The sequence below is a fragment of the Heptranchias perlo genome, chromosome 42 (assembly GCF_035084215.1).
Source record: "Heptranchias perlo isolate sHepPer1 chromosome 42, sHepPer1.hap1, whole genome shotgun sequence".
Classification (NCBI taxonomy): Eukaryota; Metazoa; Chordata; class Chondrichthyes; order Hexanchiformes; family Hexanchidae; genus Heptranchias; species Heptranchias perlo.
The window spans coordinates 9465631-9479978 of NC_090366.1; the positions used below are offsets into that span (position 1 = coordinate 9465631).

At 47.5% G+C, this 14348-nt stretch overlaps 1 protein-coding gene across 1 annotated transcript in view; it reads left to right on the plus strand.

The window, feature by feature from the left end:
- LOC137306173 (guanylate-binding protein 1-like) overlaps positions 1–14081 on the plus strand; it is a 45547-nt gene extending 31466 nt beyond the window's left edge. The window contains exons 9-16 of the mRNA XM_067975243.1: positions 843–970; positions 1853–1962; positions 3161–3348; positions 5087–5329; positions 6173–6453; positions 7307–7519; positions 8644–8746; positions 12738–14081. Coding sequence (XP_067831344.1) covers positions 843–970; positions 1853–1962; positions 3161–3348; positions 5087–5329; positions 6173–6453; positions 7307–7519; positions 8644–8746; positions 12738–13144 — 1673 coding nt within the window. The 3' untranslated portion in view covers positions 13145–14081. The remainder of the gene's footprint in view (positions 1–842; positions 971–1852; positions 1963–3160; positions 3349–5086; positions 5330–6172; positions 6454–7306; positions 7520–8643; positions 8747–12737) is intronic.
- The last annotated feature ends 267 nt before the right edge of the window (positions 14082–14348 follow it).

Sequence of the window (14348 nt, forward strand, 5' to 3'; positions counted from 1 at the left end):
ATCCCACCACCGCACACATCTGGAAATTTAAAACAAATCTGGTACCAGTATAAGTGACCGTGAAGCTGTCAGATTGTTGTAAAGACCCAACTGGTTCACTAATGTCCTTTAGGGAAGGAAACCTGCCGTCCTTACCCGGTCTGGGCCTATATGTGACTCCAGTCCCACACCAACGTGGTTGACTCTTAACTGCGCTCTGAAGTGGCCCAGAAAACCACTCAGTTGCGTCAAACCTTAGGCAATAAAACCGCGCTGAACGTAGATAAGATCAGTACGAGCTCCCAAACTACGTACAATGTAAGGTTAGGGTGCGTTACGATAGTGGTTATGGGACATGACGAACACCCCAGAGGTTCTGAGTTCAAATCCCACCAATGGAACTCAATAAATCAGCAATCACTGGGTTGGCACCAGATCAAAATGTTGTAAAAACCCAACTGGTTCACCAACGCCCTTCGGGGAAAGGAACCTGTGACCCCCCCCCTCCCCATTCCCCACCCCCCCAGCCAGCCCCGCCTACACGTGACTCCAGTCCCACACTATGTGGTTGACTCTATATTGCCCTCTGAAGTGCAAGCCATTCGGTTATTAAAACAAAAAGTTACTACAAAGCACAATCGAAGGTCCATCTCACCGCCTCCTCTTCAAAGCAGCTAGGAGTTGGGCAATGAATGGAGCCTTGCCAGTGTTGTCCACATCCTAAGAACAAATCAATTCTTTGACGATTTTCTATGTGACTACTTGCCCGCATTGGCCCTGACCTTGGTTCCGTGTTTAAAGGTGGCCTTGCTGTTATTCCGCGAATAAGTAACTGTCCTGTGTTTCTCCGAAACAAAAAACAGGTTTCTCTCTTGGATCAACCATTCAATCCCAGACCAAAGGGATCTGGATGTGGTGTGTGCCTCATCCGCTACAGCCCGACCACTGCCTCGTATTACTGGACACAGAAGGACTGGGTGATGTGGAGAAGGTGAGCCAACCTATCTCTCAATCAACTGATGTGTTTCATGGATCACAGAATCATTTGTTCAACTGAGGAATACTCTCAAGTTCCACCTTCCTAATGTACATTCCAGGAGAGGATGGGAAGTATGGGAGGGGCAACTTTTTGATATTAATTAACCGATTGAACAACAGACATTGCTTAGTGATTTGCACTGGAACGTAGGAACAGGAGGAGGCCATTCAGCCCCTCGAGCCTGATACATAGGAACAGGAGGAGGCCATTCAGCCCCTCGTGCCTGTTACATAGGAACAGGAGAAGGCCATTCAGCCCCTCGAGCCTTTTACATAGGAACTGGAGGAGGCCATTCAGCCCCTCGTGCCTGTTATATAGAAACAGGAGGAGGCCATTCAGCCCCTCGTGCCTGTTACATAGGAACAGGAGGAGGCCATTCACCCCCTCGAGCCTGTTCTGCCATTCAATCAGATCATGGCTGATCTGTATCTCAACTCCATTTACCCGCCTTTCCTTCATATCCCTTGATACCCTTACTCAACAAAAATCTAGCGATCTCAGTCTTGAAAGCTCCAATTGCACCCCAGCATCCAGAGCCTTTTGGCGGGGAGAAACAGAGCAAGATCCCACTATCCTTTGTGTGAAAAAGTGCTTCCTGATTTCACTCCTGAATGGCCTGGCTCTAATTTATTTCTCAACGGGCAGCCCAGCAATGGGTAGGTGTGGCCCATCACTCCAGGGTGTCCCCAGTCTTACACGGTTACATCGAACGCCCCGTTTTACGTTCTGTGTTCGGAATAGAGAACGGTCCCAGCGTTTTGTCTGTTCTGCGAGAGGGAGGGTGTTGTGGGGAATGACGGAAGGCCAAGTGTGACTCTTTCAATCTCTCTGCAGGTCGACAAGAAGAATGACTCTTGGATCTTTGCTCTTGCTGTGCTCCTGAGCAGCATGTTGGTGTACAATAGCCTGGGCACCATCGATGAATACGCACTGCAGGACCTACAGTATCCTTCACGTATTGTTTGCAAACCCCCCTCTCCTTCAGATCCAAGTGCTTGCCTACATTAAATAGCAGAAAGAACGTGCAGTGATGCAGCGTCTCTGACAACCTCTGGACAATCGGCAAGGCTGGGTTTGCGATGCCCTCCATAGTCGCTTGACCCCGACTCTGTGGATTTAAGAGATGTAGAATGATTACTCCGACAATGTATCCAAGGTCAGATAAAATGAGAGGGAAAATCCACATTAGAGTTTTTCTTGCATACCAGGATCACCCCTGTGCAGGTCCTGATCTCAAGATATTATTTTGGTCACATCCATCATTTCACTTGTAGCTTTTGCCGTAAAAAATTGGGAGGTGAATATTAACACATATCAAACAGATGTTCACAGCAATCAGCAGTCAATGTAAATTAGAATGTTTACTGGTGAATTCCTGATGTTCTGGAAGGTTTTAAACCACTGGATTTACTGTCCTTCCAGATTACTCGTCCCGTTTTCCAAAATCAAACTAGTAGCCGAGGTAGTATCATGGTTATCTTACTGGACTTGTAATCCAGAGAACAGTGAGTTCATAATCCCACCACGGGCTCCGTGAGAATTTGAATTCAATTTTAAACTGGTATCAGTGACGGTGACCATGCAGCTGTTGGATTGTCGTAAAAACACATCTGGTTCACTAATGTCCCTCAGGGAAAGAAACCTGCCGTCCTTACCCAGTCCGGGCCTCCAGCCCAACAACCTCCCGAGATCTCTGCGCTCCTCCAATTCTGGTCCCCGATTTCCATCGCTCTACCATTGGCGGCCGTGCCTTCAGCTGCCTGGGCCCTAAGCTCTGGAATTCCCTCCCTAAACCTCTCCGCCTCTCTCTCCTCCTTTAAGACGCTCCTTAAAACCCACCTCTTTGACCGAGCTTTTGGTCACCTGTCCTAATATCTCCTCATGTGGCTCGGTGTCAAATTTTGTCAGATTTACGCTCCTGTGAAGCACCTTGGGAGGTTTTACTATGTTAAAGGCGCTATATAAATGCAAATCCTTGTTGTTGTTTCAATCCCATTACTTATGTCTACGAAAGGAGTCAGTTCCTGGATTCATGGACGCTGATTCCTCCCAGCTCTGGCCATTTACTCGACCCTGTGCTACTGCCCGGCCGCCCTTGATTCTTGTACCCGTCTGTAAACCCGATCCTTAGCTGTTTCTCAGTTACGTCACGGAACTGACCGAGCTCATCAAAGTGAAATCAGCGGGCGGGGGCGACGAATCGTTGGAGTTTGTCCGATTCTTCCCGGCCTTTGTGTGGTCAGTTCGAGATTTCACCCTGGAGCTGAAGATGAACGGCAGAGATGTGTCTTCGGATGAATACTTGGACAACGCTCTCAGACTGAGGCACGGTAAGCCCGGGGAAATCGGCAGCCAAGAGACGGCAGGAACCAGTAGTGTTATCCAGAGTTAGAAACCTCTTCGATCGTTCAGTGTCCCACCAGTTGAATCCCCCCCTCTCCCCGATGTGTACCAGTTGGCTCTGGTCAATCCTCAGTTAGAATCAGAGAATGTAGCCACGCAGAGCAGGCCCTTCAGCCCATCTTACCTGTTGTATACAATTTTACTACACCAAGTTATAGTCCAACAATTTTATTTGAAAATCACAAGCTTTCGGAGGCTTCCTCCTTCCTCAGGTGAATGTCAAGAAATCCTCGAACCTTTCGCATTTATAAATCACAGAACAATACCTGGTGATTACAGATAGTCTTTCCAACTGCCCGTTGCCAAGGCAATCAAAGTGTTCAGACAGAGAGGTGTTACCTACAGGGCCACTGAATATACAAACAACCAAAAAAAACCAGAGAGGCAGAAACACTACAAATGTCAACCCCAGCCCATCACCGGCATCTCCTCATCTTACCTGTGTTCACTCTCTGATCGAGCTAGACACTCAGTCCCATTCACCTGCCCCATCTCCATTTGGTCCAACATTCTTGTACCTGTTAGGGACACGTGCAGGAAGGATTTATTCAAGACTCCATTTTGTGGGTCAAAAGCATCTTCTCCCAGAGAGTTGTTGAAGCAACTAGTGTCTGGAGAATGTCAGTCAGACAGCCCAATGTAAGCTGGTGTTTGAAAGCTCTGTCCTTCTAATGGACTAAATGTTTATACTTTTCTGTAGATGTAAACAGATAAGGTGGCTCATGTTCAGACCTGAGACTGTGCTGTGGAATCTTTCAGCTCCTAATATCCCGGGACCCACTCTCGGGAATGTTGAGCTGATGTAAGTCAGTGTAAAGCCAGGAGTTGAGGTCATGGAGGAGATGATGTTAAGGGACCTTTAGCCGAGCTTTTAAAGCGAGACCATTGTGAGGAAGTGAGGGAGATCGAGGGAGATTGAGCTCAGTACCTGTAACTCGAGGTCTCCCGCAGCCTTCACATCACCGTGTGTGCTGGTCTGTGAGTGTCAATTCCTCAAATAAAATCTGCTAAACGAGGACACTGCGTTCAGACCCTTGATTCCTGGCACAGAGACAACAGCTCCAATCTTCCTTCTCTATCAATACTGATCAACGCCCCCCCTCTCTCTCTCTGAAGGAGATGTCCCCCAGTCCCGTTCCCCTCCTCTCTCCCAATTCGATCCAAAAAGCTCGTCCCCTTTCTCTGAAGCAACTGTTCCCTTTGTCCCATTCCCTGCCCTTTCCCCATGACTTATTATTTTTTTCCCCCAATTATTTATCGACTCTTTTACTCTTCCTGCTTTCCCCTCTGTTTCCGGTCGGGCAGTCCATGTCCTAACAGAACTCTGCGTAAGAAAATTTTCCTCAAATTATGACCTCTAGTTATCGACTCACTTGATCAAACCGTTCATAATTTCAAACTCCTCTCTCCGATCTCCTCTTAATCCCTGTTCTAATGAAAAGAGCCCCCAGTTTCCCTCGTCCCTCGTGACACCAGCCCGTCACCCCTGGGATCATCGCAAGGAATCTCTCCTGCACCCTCTCCGTGACCTTGACGTCCTTCCCAAAGTAAGGTGCCCAGAACTGGGCACAATATTCGAACCGTGTCCTAGCCGATGATTGGTACAAGTTTAGCTTTAACTTTTTAAAAATTGATTTTGTTTTGTATTTTTTCTTTCCCCCCCAGGCTCAAGTGAAACAGTTCAGGATTATAACCTGCCCAGGGAGTGCATCCGGGAATACTTCCCAACCCGGAAATGTTTTGTGTTTGACAGACCGGGTGGTAAGGAAGTGATGAGAAACATGGATCTGATTGCGGACTCCGGCCTGGATCCAGCCTTCGTGAATCAGGCCCGTGCTTTTGTGACTTACGTCTACAGCACGGCGCAGATCAAGAGACTGAAAGGGGGCCACATGGTCAACGGGAGATGTAAGTCCCTGAGCTAATAGTTCAGGACGGTAAGTTGGATTGGAAGGATAAACCAAGAGATGGCAGAGATTGGATGTGCGTGATGGAGAGGGACAGTGTGGGTCACTGATATTACCGCGGTCCCCACCACTTACACCGTCCGCTCTGGTCACGGGCAGTCCTCCATATTGGGGAAATGCGCCAACCATCTGTCCGTACCACAGGCTTCGATTACAAGGGCACTGCGGATAACGGATTAATTGCCCCGACTGTTTCGGGCAGTTCAATTGGTTCTTCGTTACGGTGTCAGCCCTGGCTCAGTGGGTAGCCCCCTCACCTCTGAGTCAGAAGGTCGTGGGCCTGCTATACAAGGTGGGGACTGTAGAGAGACGAGGGGGTGGGTTTCCCCGCTCGCGCCCGGGAATCAAACTGGCGTTAGTGGGTCTGCGCCCGTTACAGAAACCGCCCGATCGTCACTTGCATTCAAATCGCTAGACGTGAAAATCAGGCAGCCTGTCAAAACCTTCTCCCCCCTTCCCCCCCTTAGTCTTTCCCCACAAACTGTGGAGATTTGATGCAATTGGATTGAAGTGCGATCAAACTTATGATGCACCTCAGCAGCTTTGAGAGTGAGTGCTGAGGGCATGACGGAGGGTTAGGATAGATATATGATGGGAGTCTGTTGAACTTCCGCTGACTTTCAGAGCACACATGGTTAAAGGGAGATTCCCATCCACTGAATCACTCACATCGCAGGTGATTAACACTCGGTGTTTAAAGGAAACTATCACAAAATATGTCCAGGAGAAACATTGTGTATTGTTGACGCCAATAGTTCCCCCATCCTGTGCCTCTCTCCCTCAGTGCTGGGAACCCTGGCAGTCACCTACGTGGACGCTATCCGCAGCGGGAAGATTCCGTGTCTGGAGAGCGCGGTCCATGCGTTGGCACGGATCGAGAACTCGGCCGCGGTCAGCGAAGCGACCAAGGCCTACGAGGAACAGATGGGAAAACTGGTCCAGCTCCCGACGGGAACCTGGCAGGAACTATCGGAGGTCCATCATCAGTGCCAGTCGGAGTCCCTACACCTCTTCATGGAACGCTGCTTCAAGGATGAAGGGCAGAAGTATCAGCAGGAACTAATGGTAATTTAAGTTGTATCGTTGCTACGGTCACCTGGATCTGTTGAGTTATGTCTTTGGAAGGATCGGTTGATCATTTTTGATTTAATATTTCTAGATATTGGAAAATCTTTTCTCTCCATGAACATTACTTCCTGTTATGATTTTTGATCAAACATTCGTCACCACATTTTCCATTGTAAATTCCTATGTCAACATCTCCCACTCAATTTTGCTATGTCAACTGTCACGATGTAACGACAGACTCTGGCCACTAGGTGTCTCTGTGGAGTGAGTGGCTGAAGTCTTTCTCCGCACTCCGTCATCATCTTGTGTGTGTAACTGACCATGGGAGATTCACCAGTTGGCAATGTTTTTTCTATTAAATTATTTTTTCTAAATGGTGCATGGTCCGGAGACTGTAGGCGTCAGCCGTGACTCCGTGGGTAGCACTCTCACCTCTGAGTCAGAAGGTCGTGGGTTCGAGTCCCCACTCTAGAGACTTGAGCACAAAATCCAGGCCGACACTCCCAGTGCAGACTTTTCCGTCATAAAGGGAATAGGGAAAAGTTGACTGCAACTTGCCAACTGGAAGTGATGATTTGTAGACAGGAAGTGCATGCAGACGGAAGATATTATTGAGCTTGAAACAATTAATGTTACAAGTTAAAGTAACTGAATATCCTTCAGGCATTTTTTTTCCTGTGTTGCTGAGTGGGAGAAGGTAGGACAATGGACTTGACTTGGAGGTTGAGGAGAGGTCGTAGTGTGAACACAGCATAGAGTGAGTCTAGAATGTAAACGTCAAAATCCTTTATTATTTATTCGACAACACTGCGATCTTGGTGTAAGCATCTTGTGTCCTTGTTGATAACAGAATGCAGTGGCTGAAATATATGCGGCCGTGTGCAAGAAAAACTTCCAAGAATCTGTGGACAAATCGACCGCCATCATATTGGAGCTGGGAGTTCCGATGGAAGATAAGATCAAGAATGGGTCGTACACAAAGCCAGGAGGATATGCAGTATTTGAGAAGGACATGGAAGCTCTGGTCAAGATATACCGAGCTACACCAGGGAAAGGAGTCCAGGTATGTGTTGGAATGCCAGGAACGTTGCTGGATTATCTGAGGGGGATCCCGAAGCATTTGATGTTGACCAGGAGGAGCCCGGCCAAATGTTGGGTTCAATCGAGCCCCTTTATCTCCATTCTCCTCACCCAGATTGAGAAATACTCCCAGCCCGTGTCTGAAACCGTGGGGTAGATTTTCAACTTTTTGCCCCGGGGTGAGAAACTGATCTCAGTGGAAATGGGAATTGAGCTGTTTCTATAACGGGAGGCTGAGGTGCAAGGTTCAGTAATAGACCTGGGCGGCAAGTTTCAAATCTACCCCATTGTCCTTAATGACCAGAGGAACAGGAGGAGGCCATTCAGCCCCTTGAACTTGTTACATCAGAACAGGACGTGGCCATTCAGCCCCTCGAGCCTGTTCCACCATTCACTTGAATCATGTCTCCTCATCTCCCCCTTGGTTCTCTTGTCAATTATCTTAATTCTGTGTCCTCTGCCTACCGACCCTCCTGCCAATGGCAACAGTTTTGCCCTATCAAAACTCCTCAGAATTTTAAACACCTCTATTAAATTAACCGTCTCTGCTTTAAGGAGAACAATCCCAGCTTCTCCAGTCTCTCCACATAACTGAAGTCCCTCATCCCTGGGACCATTCTAGTAAATCTCCTCTGCACCCTCTCCAAGGCTTTGACATCCTTCCTAAAGTGTGGTGCCCAGAATTGGACTTCTGGAGCCGAACCCAGTGAATTTATAAAGGTTTAGCGTAACTTCTTTGTTTTTATATTCTCTGCCTCTATTTATAAAGCCCAAGATCCCGTATGTTTTATTAACAGGCATTGAAATCAAAACTCACGACAGAGTCTCGGACTCAAACTCATTCCTTTCCAGGACTCTGAACTGCGGATCCCTCAGCTCCCTCCACTTTCACATCCTCTTCGATGTAAAGACTTTATAAACCGAAGCTTGGTGCCGCCTAATGGCTACAACTTGATTTACCTCAGGTTCCCCCCCCACCACGGCCTTCTCTCCGACTGGGGCTGTCCTGCCCCCTGCCCTCTGTCCTTTGACCTCTCCCATCGGTTCCTCACTCCCATTGTTGAAGGATACGAACTTCTCTAAAACAAAAACCCATTCGCTTCACAGGCCGAGCAAGTTCTTCGTACATTCCTGGAACGTAAGGAGCAACTCTCGGAATTCCTTCGACAGGCCGACATAAACCTGACGGCAAGAACGAAAGGGCTCACAGGTACAGTTCACAAAAACAGAACAGTCGACCCATCAGCACCAGAGACGGGACAAGAGTTCAGACTGGGTCAACGGTCCTTCTCCTTCTCAGAGTCTACCTTTTCAAATATCTTTGGAACCATAGAATCTTACAGCGCAGAATGGAGGCCATTCGGCCCATCGTGCCTGTGCCAGCTCTTTGAAAGATTAGTCCCACTCCCCCCTGCTCCTTCCCCCACTGCTCTCTCTCTTTCCCCCTTGCGATCAATGTCAGTAATCTCGGTGCTGGTGAATGGCGCCTTGGGTAAAGCAAAGAACTCAGAGTCGGTAACGTGTGCGTCTTTCACCACCTCAGGACGTCCCGAAAAGCTGAACAGCCAATTTTTGAAGTGTAGTCATTGTTGTAATGTAGGGAACGTGGCGGCCAATCTGCGCACAGCAAGATCCCACAAAGAGCAGTGAGATAATGAGCAGATAATCTTTATTTAGTGACGTTGGTTGAGGGATAAATATTGGCCCACGACTCCCCGACTCTTCTTCGAAATAGTGGCCGTGGGATCTTTCTCATCCAGCTGAGAGGGCAGACGGGGCCTCGGTTTAACGCCTCATCCACCAGTGCAGCGCTCCCTCGGTTCTGGGCACTGGGAGTGTCGGCCTGGATTATGGGTTCAAGTCTCTGGAGTGGGGCTCGAACCCACGATCTTCAGACTCAGAGGTGAGAGCGAGACCCTCTGGGCCTCGGCCGACACTATAATCTCAATGTAGATTGTAATCCCGCACCTGGACACAAGGCCCTGGGAGATGTCCCCGTTGGAGAGCACTGCCCTGGGAAGACTTAGTCGCTCAGCAGTAACGTGGTAAATAGTTTAAACGAGAATGGAGGGGCGCCTAGCTACAGTTGTCATGGTAACTCTTATTTAGCGATTGGGCCATTATTACATTGGAGGTTGAGAATGTGTCCAAGACTTGGTGAGACTCGAGCACCAACCTTTTGTAACTTATTCCTAATAGCTGTCCTCAACATGACATTAGATGAAGAACCCAAAAAAGACATTCAAGATAGAAAGGGGGGAGATAATTAATAAACTAATCAAACTTAGAGAGGATAAAACCCCTCGTCCGGATGGATTGCATCCGTGAATATTAAAAGAAGTTAGGGAGGAGATAGCAGAGGCAATGTTACATATATTATATATATTATAAAAGGGGACAGTGCCAGAGGACTGGCGGACAGATAATGTGAGTCCTGTAGTTAAAAAGGAGATAGAACCAGTCCAGGGAACTATAGACCAATTAGCTTAACGTCAGTGGTAGGAAAGATAATGGAATCCTTACTCAAAGATGGAATAGAAAAACATCTAGAAACTAAAAATATATTAAAGAACAGTCAGCACGGATTTCAGAAGGGAAGGTCATGCTCGACCAATCTTACTGAATTCTTTGAAGAAGTAACAGAAAGGGTAGACAAGGGTAATGTAGTAGATGTAATATATTTGGATTTTCAAAAGGCCTTCAATAAGGTTTGTAGACTCATGACTAAGGTCAGAGCATGTGGGGTCAGGGGACAGGTGGCAGAATGGATAGCAAGCTGGCTACAAAACAGAAAACAGAGAGTGGGGGTTAAAGGCAGCTACTCAGACTGGCAAAAGGTGGGAAGTGGAGTTCCACAGGGATCGGTGCTGGGACCACTGTTGTTCACCATTTACATAAACGATTTGGACTCGGGAATCAGAAGTACAATTTCTAAATTTGCGGACGACACCAAATTGGGGGGTGTAGTTAATCCCGAGGAGGACTGCGACATAATACAGGAAGACATTAATAAACTTACAGAATGGGCGTGTAATTGGCAAATGAATTTCAATATAGATAAATGTGAAGTGCTGCGTTTTGGTAGGAAGAATAAGGAGGCCTCATACTGCTTGGATAATAAGAGTCTAAATGGGGGAGAGGAGCAGAGGGATCTGGGGGTACAGATACACAAATCACTAAAAGTAGCGACGCAGGTTAATAAGGCCATAAAAAAAGCAAACCAAGCACTGGGGTTCATTTCTAGAGAGATAGAATTGAAAAGCAGAGACTTGGCTTGTATTCCCTCAAGTATAGAAGATTAAGGGGTGATCTAATTGAGGTGTTTCAGATGATTAAAGGATTCGATAGGGTAGATAGAGAGAAACTATTTCCTCTGGCGGGGGGAGTCCAGAACAAGGGGGCATAACCTGAAAATTAGGGCCAGGCCGTTCAGGGGTGATGTCGGGAAGCACTTCTTCACACAAAGGGGAGTGGGAATCTGGAACTCTCTCACCCAAAGAGCTGTTGAGGCTGGGGGTCAATTGGAAATGTCAAAACTGAGATTGATCGATTTTTGTTGGGTAAGGGGATTAAAGGTTACGGAACCAAGGCAGGTAAATGGAGTTAAGATACAGATAAGCCGTGATCTAATTGAAAGGCGGAACACGCTCGAGGGGCTGAATGGCCTCCTCCTGTTCCTATATTCCTACATGAATGGAACAGAAGGTTATGCTGATAGGGTCAGGATGGTGTCCTATAATGAATGGTTCTATTAATGCAACCTAACACCCTGTTTGCTTTGGCTACAGTTTCTCTACGTTGCTTGTGAACCTTCAGTGATCTGTGCACAATAACACCGAGATCTTTTTCTCTCTCGACCTTCTTTCATTATTGTGCCCTGCAAATTCTGTGTTGGCCCTACCAACATTTATCTAAATTAAACGCCATTTGCCAGTGTGTGGCCCACTCCCCTAGCAAATCTAAATCTTTTTGGATTTGATTGCACTGCTCTACCGTCCTAACCCTTGCCTAGATTTTTGGTGTCTTCTGCAAACTTACTTACCATACTCCCGACACCACTGTCCAGGTCTTTAATAAAGACCGTGAAGAGTCATGGGCCCAGGACCGATCCCTGGGGGACAAGCTGACCCACATCTGTTAACTACAACTTTCTGCCTGTGGGATTGGGGCCAATCCCTAATCCATCTTGTCAAATCCCCACTGATAGCACAAGATTCTATATTGTGAAGTAACCTAGTGTGAGGAACCTTATCAAAGGTTTTACGACAGCCCAGGGAGCCAATATCTACCGGATTACCCTCATCCACTCCTCAAAAAACTCTATCAAATTTGTCAGGCATGATCTACTTTTTCAGAAGCCGTGTGGTGTATGTCTAATGGCCCTTCCCAGCGATCATCGAGGGCATCTCTTGAGATCCCTCTGAGCACCTTCCCAATAATGGATGTCAGGCTGCTAGGCCTGTAGCTCCCTGGGTCATATTTGTCCCCTTCTTTGAAAATCGGGACTACACGAGCGAGCTTCCAGTCTGAGGGGAACTATCACTGACTCTATTGAACTGTTAAAGATACGGGTAAGGGGCTCACTGGTGAATATTATCCGGATCTGCAGCCCTATCAATTTTGAGCTCTCCTAATCTATCCAAGATGACATTATTAATATAATAAGCATCTTCTGCAGGAGTATAGACTGATGCAAAATAGTCACTTAGCAGCTAGGCCATAACCTGAGAATCAGTTTGAATCTGCCCTCGTTTAGTGGCCCTTTATGTCCTCGATGTCTTCTGACTATAGACATAGCTAATAAAGCTTTTGCTATCACTACCACAATTAAGCACCTTCTTCTTTTCCAGCGATCTCTTTCTTGGCTGCTTTTGCCTTCCTTCATTTCATGTGATACTTTTCCCTGCGAGTTAATTGAAGTGTGTCGAATGCCTTCGATTCCATTGGAATTTGCCTCTGTATGTTCCTCGGCAATTGTAATGGTTTTGTTGTTCCTCATGCCCTTCTTTTGACCACTGGGACATATATGGCTTCATTCTGTTTCTGAGAATGCTTTTGAATAGAGCCCATTTGTCCTCATTGGAAAGTAGGGTGAGAGAAGGCTCGTGTGGAGCCATAAACACGGGCATGGGCCAGTTGGGCCGAATGGCCATCTTCTCCGCTGTAAAATTCGATGTAATTCCTCTTTTTCCTTTGACCAGCCTCACGGGAGAGGGCGGAAATGGCGGAGCAGGAACGGAAAGCGAAGGAGGAGGAGGAACGAGCTACCCAGCAGATCCTGGAGGACGAGAGGCGGACGATGGCCGAGCACCTGCGGCAACTGCGAGAGAAAGCGGAGCAGGACCGGATCAGCTTGGTCCAGGAGCACGAGAAGGTCCTGGAGCAAAGGTTACTGGAGCAGGAGAGCCTGAAGCAAGAGGGATTTCAGGACCGTGCGAGTGACATGCAGAGGGAGATAGACTCCCTGTGGAGTCAATGGGAAGACACCGACTCCCCTTCATTCGTGGACCTGGCACTCGACACTGCGACTCTGGTCCTGCCTGGTTTTACCAAACTCATCCCTTTCGGTGCCAAATTAGCAGTAAATTTGTTTAAAAAATTCTTCTGAGAGTGAGTTGCAACCTTGGCTTCCCATTGGTGCTGGAGTTGGGGGATGTTGATCTGGGATTGTATCCAGAGGGGCAAAACTGTCCCCCAAACAGAGATCTTATCCCCCAAACCGTGATTCACTAATGCAGGAAGAGATAGCAAGGGACTAGTCCACAATGAACCTTTCCTTATATAATGCTCTACAGGCCACACAATTTGCCCCCTCCGCCACCAACTCAGAGCGTAGATACGGGTTGAGTGATTTTACTATTTATTAAAGAAGGAGCTTTCATTTATATAGCGCCTTTCACATCCTCTGGATGTCCCAAAGTGCTTTACAGCGAACGAAGTTGAAGCGCAGTCACTGTTGTAATGTAGGAAACACGGCAGCCAATTTGCGGGCAGCAAGATCCCACAAAACAGCGATGAGATAAATAACCAGATAATCTCTTTCAGTGATGTTGGTTGAGGGATAAATATTGGCCCCAGGGCACCGGGGGAGAACTCTTCTTCGCAATAATGCCCTTGGGATCTTTTACATCGACCTGAGAGGGCAGACGGGGCCTCGGTTTAAGGTCTCGTCTGAAAGAGGGCACCTCCGACAGTGCAGCACTCCCTCAGTAAAGGAGGATGGAACTTTCATTCATATAGCGCCTTTCACCGGATGTCCCAAAGCACTTCAGATTCACTGGATTACCTTTTTGAGATGCAGTCACTATTATGGAGGCAAATGAGGAAGCCATTTTGCGCACAGCAAGATCCCAGAAACAGCACCATGTTTTTTTCTGGCCGGTGTTGGTGTCCAATCCCTGGACTAGACTGAAACAAATGGAATCCGTTCACACAGAGCTGCCCGGTACGGGCCTTTATATCCAAGCACCTTTTCAAACATTTACCTGAGGAAGGAGGAAGTCTCCGAAAGCTTGTGAATTTAAAATAAAATTGCTGGACTATAACTTGGTGTTGTAAAATTGTTTATCTTTTTATCTGGGGATTGAATTTAGGGCCTTTTTCTGTTCCTGTTCGAGCTCAGGTCAGTCCCAGTCTGAGGGAAGGACCCTGAGAGAGTGACTGGGCTCCTTGAGGAGTGAGAGTGGAAAAGCATCTACACCCCAGTGTGTCCCTGCGACTTGGCCCCTGAAATAGTTTGTGTTTACAGTGTTTATAATGTTGTACAGTGTTAGCCGTGTCTCAGTGGGTTTCACTCTCGCCTTGAGTCAGAA